Source organism: Pygocentrus nattereri, chromosome 2 (genome assembly GCF_015220715.1).
Source record: "Pygocentrus nattereri isolate fPygNat1 chromosome 2, fPygNat1.pri, whole genome shotgun sequence".
Classification (NCBI taxonomy): Eukaryota; Metazoa; Chordata; class Actinopteri; order Characiformes; family Serrasalmidae; genus Pygocentrus; species Pygocentrus nattereri.
The window spans coordinates 53430362-53451320 of NC_051212.1; the positions used below are offsets into that span (position 1 = coordinate 53430362).

A 20959-nucleotide genomic window follows, 5' to 3' on the forward strand; every position below is an offset into this window, starting at 1 on the left:
ACATTTTTTCAACGTGAACCAGAGTCACCTAGTAGTGCAAACAAACCCCCTGTAAACAGCCCCCTCTCCCTACCCCTAGGAAGCTGCCTCGCCTTGCCTTCTTTCTTTTGCTGTGATGTTTTCTTATGCTGTTTGTAAGGGTGTAATGACTTCAATTAAACATTGAGGATTTGAAAAATGTGTATTGCCAATATGTTTCTCGCACCCTTACTTGTCTCACTTGGTGGACACAGCTGTAGGTGATTAAAAATAGGCGCCCCAGTGCATCTTATCAGAGTGAAGTGGGCAGGGAGGGTAGAGCTCTGTAGAATGGAGACATTTATGTAGCGCAAAAGTAATTAAAATAAATATAATCCTGGCTCTCAGAGTTGAAGATATAGTTGAATTTTTATCTCCGATTCAAATCTAGACCTCAGAATTGAAAACCGAATCAAATCTTAACATCAGAATTGAACATTTAGTCGAATCTTGATCTCAGTATTCACATTTGTATCGTGAATTATCATTTAATTGAGTCTTGACTTCTGAGTTGCAAATGTGATCACGTCTTGACCACACAATAAAAAATGAGGCTTGAAAATTGTATCATATCTGAAAATCTGTGTATTGTTTATACTCCAGTCTGTTGGTGTGTAAGGGGAGGGGTGGTGGTGGAGGGTGGCATTTGGCCATGTAATGAGGCAATGATGTGGCTTGTCCAGACAGGGTGGTCAGCTGGGCAGGAGGATTAAACCGGTGAACCACTCGAGGGCGACATTAGAGGGACAGAGTCAAAGACCTAGTCGTACACAAACACTGGAAGGGGGGGGAATGATGGCTTTCAGCTGCAAGAGAAGGGATGGGAGGCACACGGAGGAATAGATGGATCAGCTGATCCGTGTTGTGGACAGGTTCGTGTGCATGTGTGACTGAGGCAGCAGAGTGAGATGGAGGGAGAGAGAGAGAGAGAGAGAGAGGAAGGCAGAATGGGAGGGGGAGCTGGGCCATCTGAACAGAATGTATAATCAAGCAGCTGCCTCAGTCATGTGAATGGTTGCAGCTCCAGAGAGAGGGAACGAGTGAGCGGGAGCGTAAGAGACGAGCTGCCGTGGGTGGGTGCGCGTATTCGCTGGCGGTAATCTGGCTGCAGATGGAGAGAGATGGAGATGAAACCCTTGCCGCCGCTGCTGGAGGCTGGCTATGGCCACCTCTGGCCCTTTCTGGAAAAGAAACGGCAAACACAAGCAGGTGGCATCGCTGAAGTGACAGTTACAGCGACAGTCTTCCCACAGCTTCACCGCCGCCTTCCCACGGTCCCTCCTCACCCACGGCGCCGCTGCCGTCGCTCCGGTGTATTTTTAGTGTCTCGAGCAGAATTATTCAATGAAGGGAACGGGCTTTACTCGGACTAACTCCTCCTGGGCTTAGCCGTCTTTTAATATGTCTGTGTCTGTCTATTTTCCATCTCTCTCTCTCTCTCTCTCTCTCTCTCTCTCTCTCTCTCTCTCTCTCTCTCGCTATCTCTCTCTCTCTTTTTCCCCCTGTTTTCCTCCCCTGTGCCGCTCTGTGATGTAATGGCTGCAGTTTTCACGGGAGATCTCTACTGTGGTAAGCAGATGAACTATGTGTTGTCATCGTCTCGTTCACAGATGTTATGCATGTCTGTGTGCTCGGCTTGCCTGTCGGCAGAGGTTTCGCATCCCTGGCTGTTTGAAAAAGGCTGTCATTCTGTTTCTTTTCACGATTAGGCTGGTGTGGTGTAGCATGGCTTGACAGTCGGCAGAGTACAGCCCATGATACCTGTTTGATTTAGGCTAGGGAGTAGATCTTGAGCGGGAATGTTTGCAGTGCCTCGCCCTTTTTATTCAATCGTCTACCTTCGACGATGAGGAACTTTGACCTGTGGAACTTCACACGCCATCTGTGGCATCTCGTGAAGGGAGGGGCAAAGTTCTCTGCCAGTGAGATCCGCCTCACTTCATTCAGGTGTATGTAAGAACTGTAACCTGACCCTGCAGGTATGTTGGGTGAAAGTCCACTGCACTTGCTTCGTAGGCAGCACAGCAAACGGTAGCGATGTGTTCTGAAAGCTCACCGAGCTCTTCATAAGAGGAGAAAATGAACCAATGGTGGGTTTTTTTTCACGCCAGCAAGAGTCTTGCGATAGTGGTGGATCTTAAATAATGATTACTGAAGTTCGATTCAGTGCAGTGGCTAACAGGGGCAGCCGCTCGCCCCTGGCGTCTGTGTGCCTGCGGACACGGGTGGTGACCCGACCGGTGGGTAGAAAACCTCATTATAACTCTCGATTCTCATTAATTGGGATTATTTTGGGCTTGGCATGCTGCCTCATGCTTGTGGTCACATCTGGTGCTGCTTCAAGCATGTGAAATGGAGGCTAATAATCTGACTGTGCTCAGCACCACCACCATCATGACATTTAAAGGGAAGTTGGCTACCTGTATGAATATCCACATGAGAAAAACCTTTGGTTTAGCTTTGCATTAGTCTTCTAGCTGTTTGTGGTGGTGTTAGGAAGCACATGCCCACCGCTTGATTAGTATTTAGCAATCATGCAAAAACTTGCGCTGAATGTTCCAGAGCGAGTAGTGTAGAATTTCTTAGCTCCGCGCAAAGGAGTACTGCTCACACTTGTGACCTGTCAGACTCCCACACACAAGCTGCAGCACGAATCTCCCACGCATGATAGAGCGCTTGCAGTGAACTGCTGGTCATGGTTATCATCAAAGTAGCTCAGTATATTCTACAACCACAGCGGCTGCTATATGTGTAAACTGTTTCTGACACGCGTCTCTCTCTCTCTCTCTCTCTCTCTCTCTCTCTCTCTCTCTCTCTCTCTCTCTCTCTCTCTCTCCCGCAGGCCTACTCCCAGGATGCCTACCTTAAAGGTCACGACGCCTACAGTGGAAATGCTCGTCACATCCCAGAGCCACCTCCCGTATGTTACCCTCGAGTAGACTGTAAACCCCTCGGGATGACTGAGGCCACAGACACCACGCCAGCCCCAGGCGGACCTCCGTCTGACTTGGGATACCGTATGGAAATACCTGTGCCCCCTTCACCTCCCCCACGGGTCCCAAAGACTCAGACAGCTGTATGCATGCGCAATGAAAGCGTGCGGACAGTGGTGGTGTCGCCCGACATCCACATGGGTGCTGCCGTTAGGGGAGACTACATAGGTCACATAGGTCCAGATCCATTATTAATGAGGGGCAGACCCGGGACAGTGTCTGGTGGCCGCCCACCTTACCTTCACGCTCGCAAAACTGACGTGTACCCTCCGGGTTACCATGGAGATCCTTATGCCATTCCGCCTACTCACTATTCTCCCGCCGCCTCCTCCTCCGCCATCTCTCCGGCCTCCCACCAGAACATCGACTGGAGGACTTACCAGACTTATAGGGAGTACATCGACAACAAAGGCCTCCATGCTTACAGCCGGACTATTCAGGAGAGGCTGGACAGCCTTCGAGCGGCTTCCCAAAGCCCCCATAGCACTTCCCACTGTGCACCACCACCCTCATGGGGCAACAAGATTCGACGCCGGAGCACGTCTCATGATCGGTCCTACCAGGGGCCTCCCCTGCTTCCACCTCGCAGTGCCTCACAGGACAGGATGAGTGGGGCGGAAAGAGCGGCTCGGGCTAGAGAATGGCCTCCCCGTAGCGTATCTTCAGATGGGATCCTCCGGAAACCTTGTATTCTTTCCTCAGACTACGTAGAGCATGGCGAAGTCGTTCCTGGCATGCCTTGGCCTGGGGATTGGAGGGTTTATGGCAGAATGGAGCAGGGTGGTAGTCGTCCCAGTCGGCAGTCTCTTCCCCAGAGAGCAGTGCTCTACTCCCACCCTGCCGGGTACGGAAATAGTGTCAGAGGTAGAGCTGCTCCCCATCAGCTGACCTCTAGGACAGACATCCCACCCCCTCCTATTCCCTCTGAGAGACTGTCACGTGTTAGCAAAAACCAGGCCAAAGAGCCCCCCCAGTCTAAAGACCAAAGAACCACCGCTGTGGTGAGTAATCATGTTTCTGTCTCAGCGTCCCTGGGCCAGCAGTCTAGGGTTCGAGCGGAGACCATGCAGAACCTGGAAACAGGTAGAGAGAACTCAGTGGCTCAAAGGTCAGCCTCCTGCTCTGCAGCTCCCCCTCCGAGACAGGCTGGGCCTCTGGCCCAGAGGGGACACCCACGGGACCTCAAGGGTCTGCCGCTAAACGGCCGGAGTCCGATGGAAGGCGTCGTTTTGCGGGAGAAGCCTCTTGCTGGGAAGAATGCACCCCAGCCACTCCGCCACCCGTCCTACATCCTGGCTGTGAATGACACTGACGGGGCGGAGCCAGCAGGGGGCGCCGTGTGCTGGCTGCCCAACGACGCACGCCGAGAAATGCACATGAGGCGACTGGGCGAGCAGCAGGACTCCTCCTTCTGCTCCAGCAACCTGGACGAATCACTCGACTCAATCCCCTTCATCGGTAAGTGCAGCCTGTGTCACCATGGCAACGCCGCCCGGCAACAAGCTTTAGCCAGCAGTAGAGTCCTGTGTGATTGCTACAGCAGTGATTTGCACAGGTTGGTTGAAGAATGATTGGGTTGTATGGGAGTCAGCGATGGGAGTAAAATGATCGTCTTATACGGTTCATTAGCGATGAGAATCCGTGTTCAGTAGTACAGATATGATGGTTCTTCTCCACCATATCCATAAATCCACCCTGACCTGACCTACAGTGTAGTAGAGACACACGGTATATTTTGACAGTATGTCTGTACGGCTTTAAATGCTAGCTTGAGATTATAAGGACGGATAATGTATCACGAAAGCTGATCTATGTGCCAGTTTGATGCGCCTCCAGCTGAAGGGTGACTGAGCGAGAGTGGCCAGTGTGTCATGGGGTTTTGTCAGCAAGCTCTCACATCCTCAAAATGCCTGTGGTTAAATAACATACAGTATATGTTGCATATTTTCTAGTCTCAGTCTGTCTGAATGTCTCTTTTACCAATAGGATGTTGGCTAAGAGGTGGTCAGTGGTAATTAATTGATTTTATTAGAAAAGATCTACATGCTGTAGCTGAGCCTATAATGACTGTTAAAATCAATAACCACTTTAGCTCTCTGATGGGTCTCATGGGGTTTGTTGTTCTCTTCATGAACTGTTTTTGAAAGTCTCTATGGCAGGCGTTCCAGAGGGCCACAGCGCTTCGCAGGTTTCTGTTTTCCCCAGCCTGACATATCGGGTGCTGGTCTTCAGCTAATAGTGCATTCCTTCATAAAGTGGATTTTCTACGATATGGCCTGGGCAGTACATGTCATGAAGTGATAGGAACATACAACAGTATAAAATATAATAATAGACTATTATAGGATACTATTAATATACTATACTAATGGTATGCTCTCAGAAGAAGGTTGTTCCGGCTGTCCTAGCAGCTTGAAGGGATCTAATACAAGCAGAATTATTTGTGATGGTATGAGTGAATTTGACTTGACATGGTCTGTTTAGATTCAGTAATATTGAAATTACTTTACAGGCAACAGAAGTACTGCATGGCATTCCTGAAGTACTGCACTGCTGACACTTCGTCTTTTTAAATCTTTATAATTTGATTTATTAAATAGCCTATATAAACCATTTTCTGCTGATTCAGAATCAGCGACAGAGTGATTCAGTGTTACGCTCCTTTGGGGGCGCCGTTCCATTTAATTAAGCGGTATTTCAATTGGTTCATCAACTCGCTGCATGAATCATTATATTTGGAAACGTTTTTGGAACATTTATTTATATTTGAGGGAACAGATTAAGGGCAAGTGCCTATTTTCTGTGGTGCCGAGATACTTGAAACAACTGAAATGAGTAAAAGGCAAATAAAACATATAAATTGCAGTCAGCCAGTTTCGTGATTAAATATTTAAAGTGTGTCGGTGAAATGATCGTTTTCAGGTCCTCTGAACTTTAATTGAGGATTAGGCACTGTATCTGTGGTCAGAGTCGCTCTGAAGTGCAGTGAATGTAATTGACTGCATAGTTCAGATATTAGAGATACCGTAGAGAATAAATATCAGTGTTGCTCTACTTAAGGTTTCTGGCACAAGAGAACCTACTTTTGTTTTTTTGTATTTGTCGTCAGCACACATTTGATGTTGGCTTTCGAGCAGAGTTTAAGGCATCTTGAGAACTCTGAATGGCCATTTAAACAAAATCAGAAAGGCAGTGCAACAACTGCCTCAGGATATAAATTAATGTTCCATCCTCTTAACTTCACAGCAGTACCGTGTATGTAAATGCAGAATAAAATAGTGCCTAGAATAGATCCTTGTGGGACACCTATTTTCTTTTTTTCAATTTGCCGATTCCTCTCCTACCTTCACCGATGTGTTTTGCCAAGATGTTGTCACTGTTGGCTCTAATTCTGATATAGGACAGCTAATGATAATGAAATGTGCCCATTTATCTGAAGAATATATCCACTATTTGCAGTTTAGCAGTCATTTGATGTACTTGCATTAATCAGGTTTTTTTTGTATCTGTATCTAATATAGTTTTAAAGTTTATTCTAAAGCTTTCTACACTGATGTGCCTGGCTGATGTAGTGAGTGTAGCGTAGCATCCGTCCATTTAGGATGAGAAGAAGAGCAGAAAGACAACAAAGCTAGAAGCTAGTTTAGTAATAAATGCCGTCAGATGAAACCATGTTGCTGTTGATCAGATGTCCATGCTAGGAGGGTGTGGGGAGGGTTGGTGGTCAGTAGTCCTTGTACCCTGGCAGCAGGTGTACACAATACTCCTCACTCAGATCCAGCAGCGCCACCCGTTACCCAGCAGCCCCAGAACAGAACCCCGATTGAGCTGGACAGTCTTCCATCAATGGTTTGTTTCAGTGAACCACGAAATCTTGTCCCGTCATGTCATTTCCCTCCACGGACAATTGTTGTTCCATTTATCATCGCTGCTGCAAGGCTGACACGGCTTCGTGTGGCTGCTGGTCTCAAGGATTTCTGGCTTTGCGGGGCCTGGCGAAAAATACGGATGATGGACGTAATTTTTAAAGCAAGACGGAACAGTTCGCCATTTGTAGACGATCATTGACTCTGAGCAATAATAGAAATGGATTTTGGTGAGTTTTAACTCGCCAGATGGCACAGTGGATTAGATCTCTGTGGAATGGCCAGTCCTGGTGGATGTGCTGGTTTCTCCTGTCCGGCTCTTGAACCAGGGAAAGATGTTAGCCTGGGAAGGACTCTGGCTGGCTTCCTGGACCTGGGTAGAAGAGTCAGGCTGGTGTGGGTCCTGTGAAGAGTGTCGGAGCTTCTACCTGCAGCTGAGGGAGCAGGACGGTCAGTTTTGCACCAGGAGGAATCCCTGTTAGGTTTCTGCTGAGTGTGTGTTTCTATATGTTTATATAGGCCAAGCACCTTTGTTGTTGTTCCTCTAAAAGTTAGTACTTACCACCATTAGTATTAGTATAGTATTCAGTTAGGAAGTTGAGATATCAGTTGTTTTAAATGGAAAGGGATGCAATTTCAATCATGGCCTACAAGGTTTTTAATGGGGTGAATAGTTTTACCGAATAACCCAGAACTTGGCGTCGTGCCTGTAGACCACTCAAAAGCAACGAAACATGATCCATACATTACATGATCACAACCAACTGACCATCTGGTGCACGCCGGCCAGTGTTCAAGTCTAAAGCCAACCTTAATTGAAATAATCACAGTCTTAATCACAGTAACAGTTTTGGTCTGGAAGATTGCAATTAGATACGTCCTCCAATGGGCAAACCCTTCACGCTTAAAGATGGTTCTTTTAAGGGCTCTTAAACTGTTCTGTGGTGAAGGGGTTCTTCAGATTATTGGGGAACGTCTTGTATATGGTGCTATATAGCACCAAAAAGGTTCTACTGTTGTTATGATGTCAAGCTGGTAACAGTAGTAGAGCCCTTTTTGGCGCTGTATTGAACCGCATACAGCAAATTATTTAATCTTCAAGAACCACTTCACCATGCAAAGAGCCACTTAAGCGTACAAATGGTTCTTTGAGTATTTATGGTTCTGTATAGACACACAAGAAGAACCATCTGTTTTAAGAGTGTACTTGGCTAGAAAGACTTTGACACTGACGTTATCAAAAAATCCCAGCTGCATTTCCATTGTTGTGGAAGAATGGCTCTATTTGCGACTTCTGACTTGTAAGACTGTCAGTTGTCGTCTTGGCTAAACTGTCAAAATGTCAATTTTATGAATATGAATTCATGAAAGGCAGCAGGATGCTTCATGTGCCATGTTCAAGCCAGTCAGGAGGGTACAGTGAAGGTTGTGCTGTGAGGTTGGATGTGTGTTTATTACGTTCAGCCGACTGATTGAGGGGCATTTTGGAGTGCAGAAGTATGACGTGGGTCAGGGTTGTGAGTGGACCATTGTCATTGCAACACAGCATCTGAAATGACCAGGGCCAAAAATGGTTAACCCAAGTGTTTTTTTGTTCAGGGACAAAAAATGTGCCCAAAGCAAAATCATACATGTGAAAATACGTGTGTGTGTGTGTGTGTGTGTGTGTGTGTGTGTGTAAGTCCTGTAGCTGAAATGGCTTCGGCGTCGGAGGCCGACAGGACCTGACCACTCCGATATGGTTCCGGGTTCAGATTTCATGTTTGGGTTCTCGCAGCCTGCCTCCTGCTTTTAACAGGCTTTAACTGGCATTTCCCCTGTTTTAGTTCTTCTGCTCTACCACTTCCACTACCTTAAATCTAATTCGCTGGAGTCACCAACTCTGCGCTGATGAACACGAGGCTCAGGCTCAAGAGAAAACAGGACGTAAAGACTGAAGTGTTTTTAGTGCAGCCAAAAGACAGTTTAGTTTATTTGGCCAACAATAAATTCTATGTATCTTCTGTGTGCAGAAATAGTATCAGGTGAAGGCTAATATACTGTGTCAGGTAAGTTTATCAAGACTAAACGTTTGAGATGCTAAAAGGCATTTTTGACACGTTAGATAAAGCAGACTTTAAACTGCAGCTGGTATTTTATGTTTTTTTTTATTATTATTATTGAATTTATCCGCGATCTAATGACTTTATTTACTCAGCAGTAATCAGCGATGCCCTGTCAGGTTTTATTCAGCATTTTGAACCAGTATCGTATCTGTTTCGGGCAGAATTCTGCTATAATCTGTCAGATTCGGACTGAAAACGAAGTACTGTGGTCTGGGTTGGGTCGGGACAGAAATGCGTCTGGTTGAGACTCAAAGCGCGATTCGGTGTGTCGAGCTCGGGCATAAACTTCTCGGGCTAGGTTCGGGTTCAGACACAGATATCGGTCCTGATTAAAGCTCTGAGGCCCAACAGAGATGAGCTTATGATCTGTTTACCTCTCTCACTCTACGTCACTCACATTTGCTCCTTTAAATTAGTTTGTAACCTCTAAACTCGAGTCAGAAAAGCGTCGGTTAGCTGGAGTTGAGCTGCTCCTGTGATGTATGAAGCTGTTACCCTGCTTGCTAAACTGCCACCACTCTGCTTCCCCCTCGGCAGTACCCTATACTGGGGTTATAATGATAACTCTAAACCAGACTGAATCTGTGGAGGAAAACCCGTCAGTGATCAGGATGTTCAGGTAGTGTTTAACATTCAGTAATACACAGTGCTCAGCTGAACGGCGCCAGCCTGAAACTCTTCTCTGAGTCTGCACTGCATACATATTCTGCTGAAATCCATAATCCTGGCCCATAATATTTTCCTGTGAGGTGTCTTTTGGACTCTTACAGTGGTGTATGTTGCCATTTCTTTAGTGCAAAAAAAAAAAATCTAATTTTTTTTTTATGTCTTTGTGTTATCAGTAGGTGGTGCTGTTGAGTTTGGTGGTGTTCTGTGGCTAGGCCCTCAGGGCCGTTTATACACCTTCCCCTTGGCCCTCTTTGGGAGCCAGGCCGAGGCTGGAAGTAGGGCATTCGCTTTAATTTTAGCTGCCGAAGCCCCATGGCAGCACAGAACAGCTTTGTACTCTGGGCTTTTTTAGACTGAGGGCTACAGAGGACCTCGAAAGTTTTTAGCTCTCTCAAAAACGGGACATGTTGTAAAAAAAAAAAAGCAGAGATAACTGTCCTCATTCCTCGAAAAGTTTCACTGTGTACATTGGTCGCGCTAGTCTTGTAGACCATGGCAATAATACTGCAATTTATCAGAGTAACACCAACGATGCTGAAACCCCAGGGCGGATAAAAATAGGGTACAGGATGGTTTGAGATCTGACGTCTTTGGGACGGTAAGTTTTATTTTTCACTTGCTGTTTAGTTCGTGTGTTTGTGGCTTTTTTGATTATAAGACGTAATTAAATGAGGGTAAATGAGGAAAAAGAATATTTTAAATTCTCCTTTTTAAACTGCTCCCTCTTACAGTAAGAAACAGAGAATAATAGACACTCCTGTATATCGCTGCTGTCGGGAGAAAACCTCATATCTCCGTTTTTGGCGTTTTTCAGTTTTTGAAAGTGCCTCTTGCTCTTTACAGTGTATGTGATTTCATGATGAATGGACTAAAAGAAATGACCCTAAATGACTTGGGGTAAATATCTGGTCCCATTGACTTACATTAAAAGTAATGTAATGTAGATGAGGGGTAGCACGGTGGGTAGCGCTGTTGCCTCACACCCAGGCCCCCCCTCTTGCTTCGATTCCCTGGCCGGGCAACCACGGTCCTCTCTGTGTGGAGTTTGGGGTGTTCTCCCCGTGTCTGCGTGGGTTTCCTCCGGGTTCTCCGGTTTCCTCCCACTGTCCAAAGACATGCAGTCAGGCCAATTGGACATGCTGCATTGCCCCTAGGTGTGTGCGCGTGTGTGTGTGTGTGTGTGTGTGTGTGGTTCTGTCTGTCTGTCTGTCTGCCCTGCGATGGACTGGCGACCCGTTGAGGGTGTATCCTGCCTTCTGCCCGATGACCGCTGGGATAGGCTCCAACACCCCCTCCGCGACCGTGAGGGAGAAGCGGCTTAGAAAATAAGGCATTACTGTCCTTGGCTAGATGGAATTTGGCAATGTGTTTACACTTGATTCCACACTTGAACTGGTTATGTAACACTGACAGGCCTAAAGCTCGACCATAAGATGGTAAACTGGAAAGATGTATACAAAAAGTCACGTTTTTCAGTAAGGCTATAATGTTGCGTAATACATGTCTGTGTTTTTTCCCTCTGTTCTATGGAGAAAAACCGCACAAGCGTAATTATGGTGACAGGATGCTTCGGTTTTTGAATCTGCTCAAAAAGAGCCAGAGGACAAGAGTTTGTCCACAAACAAACGGGATTGAACGGGGCTGACGGGATTGTGGCAGTACAAACATTTCACCTGGGGGGGGAAATGTAACCATGATATAAACAAACAAGGCTGATGGGTTTTTCGCTTGGCATGGCTGACAGATTTCTGAAAGTTGTTGTTCTGTAGCCCCAAATTTCAGACCTTAGGAAGCTTCTCCAAGTCGGAGTGCTGATCTGGGATCTGTTCCCATCAGAAAGGTCATAGTAAATAAGACGGATGTCTCATCCTGAATCAGCATTCTTACTTTGAGAAGCGCGATGAATGAAGGGCCTGGGCTGCAGATGTTAGGCTGGCTCTACATGGTGAAACTTTTATGCAACTTTAGTTGCTTGAAACCTTCATGAAACTTGTGTTGCATATTGTAAAGTGTCTTGCAACTTAATTTAAACTCGGCCACCACAGTTGCAGTTACACAGAACTGGGATTCATTTGACATCTAAATGAGGAAAAGTGTTAGAAGAAAAAACTGAGATTTGGTCCATGATGTACTTCTTGTGCTTCTAGGATGGACATTGAGTAATGACAAATGCTTAACTAACAGAACAGATTACAAAATTCAAACATATGGTAAAGAACATAATAACAAATATAACATAACTAGTCCAATAACTGAATGTGTTGCATGCAACTTTGTGTTTTTTTTTTTTTATTGTTTTTTCTGAAGTCGCAGGCAACTCACAAGCCTTGTCCAAGTCCAAGTGCTGATCTGGGATCTGTTCCCATCAGAAAGGTCATAGTAAATAAGACGGATGTCTCGTCCTGGATCAGCATTCTTACTTTGAGAAGCGTGATGAATGAAGGGCCTGGGCTGCAGATGTTAGTCTTGGCTCTACGTGCTTGAAATCTTCATGAAACTTGAGTTGCATATCGTAAAGTTTCTTGCAACTTAATGTAAACTAACACGACTGTTGCAAGTGTCTCGCCTTTGTGGAACAAGTTTTATTAAACATAACATTCATTTAAAAAAAAAAACTGATTTCACTGGGTAAAAAGACAAGAAAATAAAAGATGGTTAATTGGGTGGTTGAAATGCAGACGGACTCGAGGCTTTTCATTTCGTCAGTTTTTCTGAGCCAGAGCTCAGATTCGTTTGAGATCCAAACAATGAAAATTATTACGGAAGACGAAATCGAGATTTGGTCCGTGATGTACTTCATGTAGACTCTGTAATGACAACGTAAACATTGAATTTCCAAGGCTTAACACCCACAACAGATTACAGAATTCAAATATGTGGTAAATAATATAATAACAGAAATATAATTTGTTTAATTGCTTTTTCTCAGTTTCGCAGGCAGCTCAGAGCTTTTTTCACTGTGTAAAGCACACCTTATTTTTTTTTTCATTTGCTCAGTCATCCAGTTTCAACCTTTTGTTTATCGTGTTAATGGACTGATTGAATTAGTTGAGTGAAATGCTGGGAGTTGGGAAAATGCAATGTTTCAGGACCCAGAGAAGGGACAGGGAATTTTTTTATATGAAAATCACTATTTAAAAGTTTTCAAATGGCAAGATTTGTAGCTTTAATAATACCGTATATTACACAGAATTGTCCTAACAGTGTCCTAAGTTTTAAGCGAGGAAAGTTACCTTTTAATAGCATTCTTAACTCATAAACTGGCAGTCTGGCATATTACATTAAAGCACTATGTGGCATTAATGTTCACACCTGACAGTGTTGACATTGGTCTTCTTAATTTGTAGGAAGTAATCCTATTTGAATTACAATATTGATTATAAATTGGAATTTGCCCCCCCCCCCCCAATTGTTCTGCTTGTGGTTTGTCAATCATTTAAACATATATTTATTATTTAGAGCCAAACCCAAACTGTCTAAAAGATCTGAATCAGAATCTGATTGTAGTATCGATTACAGTATCGTTGTAGACCTATCAAGTGGTTGATTTGTTGACCAGATTGATTGACCATAATAATTTGTACTGCACGCATATCGTGAGATCTTCATATCTAATAAAACGTGAATTGAGTGTGTACTGATGTTACGCAATAGTGTCGTTAACAGATTTTGACCAGTGCGTTTGGTTTAGCAGCGTTCCTGACACATTTTCATTGTCGCAATCAAATGTTCTCTCTTGAGAATCACAGGAATGTTTGTGATTTTCTCTGGCCAGTCTCGGGCATTTGCAGTGTGACTAATCCTGAGAATTCTGGGGGCGTTTTGACAAATCTATTGTCTGTCGACTCTCGCAGAGCAATTTTAAAAGTACACAGGGAGGTGGACGTAAACACACTTCCCAAAACTGAGTTTCAGTCTTTTTTTTTGATGCCCAGCTTCCACTTGTTTGTCGTTGTTAACCCGTTGACTGCTCTGTGGTTACAGACGAGCCTGCCAGTCCCAGCGTCGATCATGACGGCAGCCACATTCCAGCTTCGGCTGTGATCTCCACAGCTCCAGCTGTAAAGACGGACACCCCGAGTCCAAAAACGCCCAGTCCACACATGCGCCGACAGCTCTCTCATGACCAAGGTAAAGAGACGGCTTTGATTCCGATCCACGCGTGTAACTGCTTTATTTTCAGGCATCCAGTTGATAAATTTGTCAGTCCATGTGTGCTTGTCTTGAGCAATTCAATCAATGAGGTGTAAGCGAAGTCATTCCGAGTGGTTTGATGAGTCAGAATTGTTCATAGGACTGGTGATCCATCCATCCATAGTGTCTAATGTCTCTTAAAGCCACCTCCAGTAAAACCTGCAGAACGCTTTTATACACACTGGTTACAGATATCCTGTCAGAAGCCTAAGACGCGGTCTCTTGATTGTTTTAAGATCGGGTTTTGTCGTAAGATGTTTTTATTTTTAATCTGTTTGTGGTGAAGAGGTGCATGCAAGGCGAAACAGAACCCAAAGAATTTTGCCATTGTGAACATTAAATATTAAAACTCGGACACATACAGGTTCGCTGTGAGCTTCTCTACAGTTAACCACTTCACATCAAACCACTCTGAATCACACTGTTTACATCTCAGCGGTTTCGTTATACAGACGTTTTCAGAAGTCTGTGGAATTCCCACCAACTCAAGCAGGAAAATAAGAAGCGAAGAAGTATTTTAAAAATCGTTATATTCGTTAAAATACAACTTGTAAATAAATTTAGCCACCTTGTCACTAGCCTTGCTTAAAAACAATATATATATTTATATTTATATATATTCAGATATTTATAAAAAAACAATTTATATAATGAACTTGTAGTAATAACTGTAAATGGCCTTCGCCTGTATTTCTAATAAATTAAAATAGCTTTGATTTCTAAATGCTTTTTCTGAGCACGCTGTACGTCACTCATAATGACCAATAATTGATTTGCTGTGAAGGCGGTCAGCAAAGATTCAAGGGTTCTTGAGTGAAATTGGAAACGTTGGTTAAATTGGTTATCTTGGTACATAACTGACTGATTTTCACCTAAATGTATTCAAAATATGAATTTTGCTTCATCCTTCCTACACATGAGCTTAATGCTGTGCCTTAAATTGATCTTGCATGAAAGTAAAGCTTCTGTTACGCATCTACTCTGAGAGTAGCGTATTACCTGGGTCTGGTAGATGAGGCCATGCTATTGAATGTAGGCAATGATCGACAAGCCGATGGAGATGCTACAAAGTCAGTAATGGCTGTTTTGTCTGCGGCCAACATAATAATTATATATTTTTTATAATAATTATATATATATATTTTTTACCAAGCAATAAATTATTGTGCTAATTATCTTTAGAAATCTTCCAGGCTTAATACCGCTGCTAAAGTCACAGTACTACATGACGAGACTAAGTTTTTTGCAGGTTTGTGTGGAGTATTTTGATGAGGTTGCCAGTGCACAACTGGAGTGTTAGCTTGCAGTTCTAGGTGTTTGTACCTCCTGCAACAGACCTTTGTTTATTTTCATGTACACAGAGTCCCTTAGAAACGCTATCCTGGAACAAAGTGGAGCCAAAACCGAACGCTCCAAGTCTTATGACGAAGGTTTAGACAACTACAGGGAGGAGGGACGAGGGTACGTCTGCAGTGAACATCTCCCAGGTTTAAAAGGCTGCGTGGTGTTTTGGAAAGGAGTTTATTGATGGATGATTTTATCCTTTCTTTTCAGGCGATCCAGTAAGCCAAGTCTGAGGGTCTTTAAGAAGGTGAGTCTTTCACTAGAGGATCGTAGGCGGGATTCGTCACTGACGAGTTCTGTTGCTTTCATCAGTTTTACGTACCGAAGAATAAATAGCTTGATTGATCTATCATTAAAGCTCTAATCTACTGATCATAGCTTCTTGTGAAAGATCAAGATTTTAGGCAGCGAAAGCAGAACGAGCAGAGCATGGGCTAATCTAGCTCGATGTGAAAATCACTCGATTTGCATCTTTTACTGATGCATTCTCATCTGATGCACTGGATCGGGATTACGAGCGGTATTAACACTGTTACATGGATCAAAAGTCGCTCAGGCAAGATCCACATAATTCCAATGAAGAAGTTTTGCAGTTCCCACCGCCAACCCATCTCTTCCCTGTTCCTCAGTCCTACCACAGTTCGTAGATCCCTTCCTCCATCAGTCTCTCATACTACCACCCTATATGTTAAAGGCCTGGTCCAAACTTTCAAACGGAAGTTCATAAAGGGTAGATGCTCTGACTTTCGGTTTGTTTGCAGGGGGAAAAAATCTGAGAACATTTATTTATCTGAGCCAAACCAATCTGTGTGGTATATAGGAACAGTTCTGTTGAATCAAGACAGAAAATACTTCAAATCGAATCTTAACCTCAGAACCAAACATTGTTCCTCGTTCCTCCTTAAGTACGTTCTTTGATGGACAAGATTAAAAAGGTGGTCCCAGTTTCCAGTATATTATTTTTAGTTTTCTAGAAAGCTTACCTCCTGTTCTTCTGACCGTGTGTGTTTTGTTTTTTAAATTTTTTAAGGCATTGGATGGTCACAAGTCCTCTGATGACTCTAGCTCCAGGAGAGATTCTTCTTCAGACATTTTCAGCGATTCCTCCAAAGAGGGCTGGCTACACTTCAGACAGCTCAACACAGAAAAGACTAAAGTATGAAGAGTGCTCTTCTTTTTCTTCTAAGCTCCTCTCTAAATCAGTTGTAACAGACAGTTATGCCAGTACGCTAATAACTTCCATCTGAGGGTGATTTTCTTTATCTTTTTATTGATGCAGTCTGTCTGCTACTCTCTCTCGCTCTCTCCGTAGCGTGTGGGCGGAGGCATGCGTCCGTGGAAACAGATGTATGCGGTGCTGCGAGGCCACTCCCTCTACCTGTATAAGGATAAGAAGGAAGGGCTGGCTCATGCCAGCTCTCAGCTTGAAGATGATCCTCAGCCAGTCAGCATCAAAGCCTGCTTGATTGACATCTCTTACAGCGACACCAAAAGGAAAAACGTCCTGAGGCTGACCACGTCGGACTGCGAGTACCTGTTCCAGGCGGAGAGTCGTGACGACATGCTGTGCTGGATCAGAGTCATTCAGGAGAACAGCAATCTGGACGAGGAGGTGCGTTGATCGTTCACATGTTTCTAACCCAGACTGATGTGAACAAAGCTTGCCTGATAGGCGTGTCTGAACCCCGCAAACCCCACAAAGTTGCAAGACTTGGAAGCGTGAGCCAGAATAAAACGGGTCTGCTACGTTTTCACATTTTATGCAGCTCTAGCTTAAATATGCTTTGCCACTGATGAATCAGATACCGTCCAACCACATAAGACATCTCGTTATCTTATCAGCAATGAAAAAAATGGCAAATAAATGATTGAGCATGTTAGAATTGAGAAAAATGGGAGAGATGAGACATGAAAGGTTAAAAATACTAGTGGAAGGTAAGAAACACTCCTGAGGCAGAGAAAGTTTGTCCTGTGTAAGTTTTTCAACTGAAGATCACTGGATTTTCTGAGTTATGAAGTTGTAGAGGAGTTGAATACAGAGATATTGGCACATATGTGCTGCAAACACACTTGTGCAATTAATTGACGTCACGTGTCAAGCCTTTCCTATGCTATTATTATTATTATTATTATTATTATTATTATTATTATTATTATATACCAGCAACTCTGCCAAAACAGCTAATACAATAAAAGTTGGTCTAAAGCAGTCCAGAACACTTCATGTGGCCCATCCCATATTTGTAGTAGTATCACGCCGTGTGCCGCCCTGGGTGGAGGGAGGATACTGGGGTTAAGGGTCGCAGCAGTCATGTCTTTATTTTCACTCGCAAACGAATTCACACCAAATGAAAATCTGACCATATTCTTAGTAGCTAGACTTATCAGTCCTCCTCTCAAGGTAGAACTTTCAGCTCCTCAGTCTTTTTCTGCTTCATGTTCCTCTCCCCCCCCTGCTCCTTTTAAACGGTGCTCACGTACCCAACAGCAGATGAGCGTCATGAGCCCCTGAGCCAAGAGGGGCCGAGAGCTTGTTGCTCTGCCTCCTTGTGCGTCCCACAGCTTGGCCACCAGGATCGAATGTTAGACACACTCTGGTGGCTTTGCTGTGGAACGGCGGGCTTGCACGCTGCCTTTATGCCTCTCGTGCCTGTCGCCAGTCTCCCACCGTCACTCGCGGCTTTCGTAGGTGTGCACGTCTCCAGCAGTGCCTTCCCAGCTTCTCTCGCGGCGGTCATCGCTGCCCATGGGTTGGGCGACTGGAACAGTAATGAAGCTTTATACCTGGCCTACAAATAAATATTTAGTTTGCCTCTGGCTGAATATTTACGTCTGATGGACAGACTCGCTTCTCCCACCAGACATTGTGACCGATTACCCAACGCAAGTTGAAATCAGCTCAGGCTGATGATTGCGATGAAGGAAAAACAGAGTGCTTCATTCAGAGAAAACCTGCTGTACGCTGAGCGAACCCTGGCTATTGTTCTAATTTAGACAGTAGTTTATAAGGGTCCAGGTGTGAGAGCGTGGTCAAATTAAAAAGAAAATCAGAGAATAAGACAGTATTTCCACCTTGTAAGATCCATGTACAACTGGCTTAACCACACAGAACATAATGCTTTTCTCATCTGTCAAAAAGTGGGTAAAGGTTGAGAGGGAGCTTGTTTGCCGAAGGTGTGAGTATTAAGTAAAGACCTTTTGTTGTGATTTTTTTTTTTTTCCCTCTGCATTCCTGAAGGACAGGTTCATTGTTGTTGTCCAGATATTTGTGCTATAGCAGTCGTGAAGAAATCCTTACTTCGCTTTTATATTTTCTCTGTCTTTTGTTTGTGCAGAATGCGGCCGTGACGAGCGCCGACTTGATCAACAGGAAGATCAAAGAGTACATTTCCATGAGGTGGGACAGAGGCTTAAATAGCCTTCAGTCTTTATTTTGCTGTTTTACTAGTTTTAGACACAGTACGTCTCTCTGTTTGTTACACGCACTGCAGTTGTGATTATTCTCAAGGCTTTCACACCAAAGACAGTTTATTTGTGTAATTTATGTGGATCTCAGTAAGTTTATTCAAAAACCTTCAACTGATATCCTGGATTTTTTTCAACTTTTTGTTAATTTTATTTATTTAGAAACAATTTTTTTGCTGCCATGTTTTTTTTTTCTCCAATTTCTTCCACCATTATTATTATGAACTCATTTGACCAGTTGGTGATGGTATAGCGTTGGCATAGCAACAACCAGAATAATGACCAGTGTCAACACAAATAGCCAAGATTGTTCTTTGCTTCTGCTTTACACTACTTTGTGATGCTAGCATCTCCAAAAGCAACTCAAACAGATTTATAGGCGCCCGAAAAGTTTGCAAAAGCAGCATTTGAGCTCCTGTATCCTTTCCATGTAGTCTTTCACTTTTCCAGAATAGAAGCAAATAAACTTTTTTAACATGTTTGTTTTCTTGTTTTTTTGTTTTTTTTTATTCTGTTATTATTATTTTTGCAACATATAAGCAGCCAAATCCAAATCCAGGCAAACGGCTGTTGTAGCGGAAGAAAAAAAAATTTTTTGCTTTTTCAGAGTTCTGATTGTAACAGCCTAAACTGTGTGTTGCTACAGCTTTCTTATTTTTTTGTTTGCTTTTTTGTGTGTTTGTGTGGTGCAGTGCCCCTCCCAGCAAGACAGAGCCTTCCCCAAAAGCCTCGCGACAGTCCCTCAGCATCAGACACACACTGCTGGGGGTCACAGGCAATAAGAGTCAGAGTCCGCACTCGCCCCGTAACGAGCAGGAGAGGAGCAGCAAAGGTACACAGACCTGATAAATGAATTATTTATGTCCACGATTTACAGCACCTTATTTTATACATTTAAATTTCCGTGATACTGAAATTCTGTGTGATTTTGTTGTCTCTGTATGATCAAAACCTCGCCTTCCCATTTGGTGTCATTTACACCCAGCTGAACATTTTCCCTCCAGATCTCACTGCCAGCAGTTCTGTATAAAACCAGTTATTTTTATCACAATATAATCTATAAAAGACATTATTTCCTCTTTCTGCCTTCAGAGAAAAATGTATGTTTGCTATCTGTGATGAAGACCTGTCTACAGTTGCTGGATTGGCTTAGCACGGCTCATTTGCATAGCAGGCATAAATCTGGTGAACTCTTTCGAGGCAGATTTCACTGTGCCGAAGTGCCGAAGCGGCTGTGCAGCGAACAAGTCCGACAGAGCACTTTACTGAAAGGAATTGGAAGTGACGTGGCGAAGTTGCAGTGGGACACGTTTCACTGTGCTCCATTTTCATTACACAGTTGTTTGCCAGACTTTGTAGGCATGTTTCAATAATGGGAGCAGGTCCTGTCCAGCGTGAAGGTGCATAAGCTGAGCTGAAGGAGACTTCTGTGTTTTGATGAAACCCAGGTTACAGTGGGCCAAATATTTTATTAAAAAACATAAAAAACGTTAACTATTATAATAATATCTCACTTTTAGCCCACAGATTTCACCGTGTAGCTGACTATTACTGTTAGTGATTGGTGGCCACCTGACAAAATTAGCTTTTTGTTTGCATGAAGTTGAGAAATCGATCAACCAGTCAACCAACCTAATATTTAAACTCTGAGTACATTGAGGGAGACCCTCATTTACAATGCAGCCGAGCCAATTCGGAGATCAGAGGTTGAAAAGTCAAATAGTAAAAGCATAGTAAACGCTAAAAGCCAATAATAATCATAGTAGTACATTTTAAAAATGAAGTAAATAAACCATTACATTTACAGCAATACAGTTACTTAATAAATAAGATAAAAATAAAAATTACAATTAAGTAAATCAAGAAATAAAAAGATGTAAAACAGCAGCTTGGCAAAATTAAATAATAGCACAATAACGAAAGTGAGGCAATGACTAAAAACATATGGGAACTGACTTTAAAAGTTAACTAAAATCAAGTAAAACAGTTGCAGGCTGATTTGAGGTGGTTAGAGACTAAAAGTTTCAAATGTCTTATGACACCAGTGAGCGAAGCATTAGAGAGTCTCCGCCTGCTGCCTTGTGCTTCCACTCCCACAGTCGTATGTGCACACCTGCCACCTGTCTGCGTAGAAATAAGTGAATGACGAAATGATTATTTTTTTAAACTAATACAGCGGTTTTATTGGTACCGTTGTCATGTTGATGTGTGATGTTAATGTAAGAGGTGCATTGTGTCCCAGATGACTCCAGTCCACCGCGGGACAAGGCTGCGTGGAAGAGAGGGATACCAGGGCTGAAAAAGA

General features: G+C 43.7%; 1 protein-coding gene across 8 annotated transcripts in view; it reads left to right on the forward strand.

Annotated features, from left to right (window-relative positions):
- Positions 1 to 20959, forward strand: part of arhgap21b (Rho GTPase activating protein 21b) — an 87359-nt gene that overhangs the window by 52846 nt on the left and 13554 nt on the right. For 4 of the 8 annotated variants that reach the window (XM_017703441.2, XM_017703444.2, XM_017703442.2 and 1 more), the window contains exons 8-17: positions 1564 to 1587; positions 2861 to 4469; positions 13636 to 13782; positions 15207 to 15306; positions 15400 to 15436; positions 16220 to 16345; positions 16502 to 16801; positions 18525 to 18586; positions 19347 to 19486; positions 20897 to 20959. The exon at positions 20897 to 20959 is cut by the window's right edge and continues 80 nt beyond it. In XM_017703441.2, the coding sequence (XP_017558930.1) occupies positions 1564 to 1587; positions 2861 to 4469; positions 13636 to 13782; positions 15207 to 15306; positions 15400 to 15436; positions 16220 to 16345; positions 16502 to 16801; positions 18525 to 18586; positions 19347 to 19486; positions 20897 to 20959 (2608 nt within the window). Of the gene's footprint in view, positions 1 to 1563; positions 1588 to 2018; positions 2259 to 2860; positions 4470 to 13635; positions 13783 to 15206; positions 15307 to 15399; positions 15437 to 16219; positions 16346 to 16501; positions 16802 to 18524; positions 18587 to 19346; positions 19487 to 20896 lie in introns of those variants that run through there. The other 4 variants (XM_017703446.2, XM_017703448.2, XM_017703447.2 and 1 more) reach the window with 2 other exon arrangements.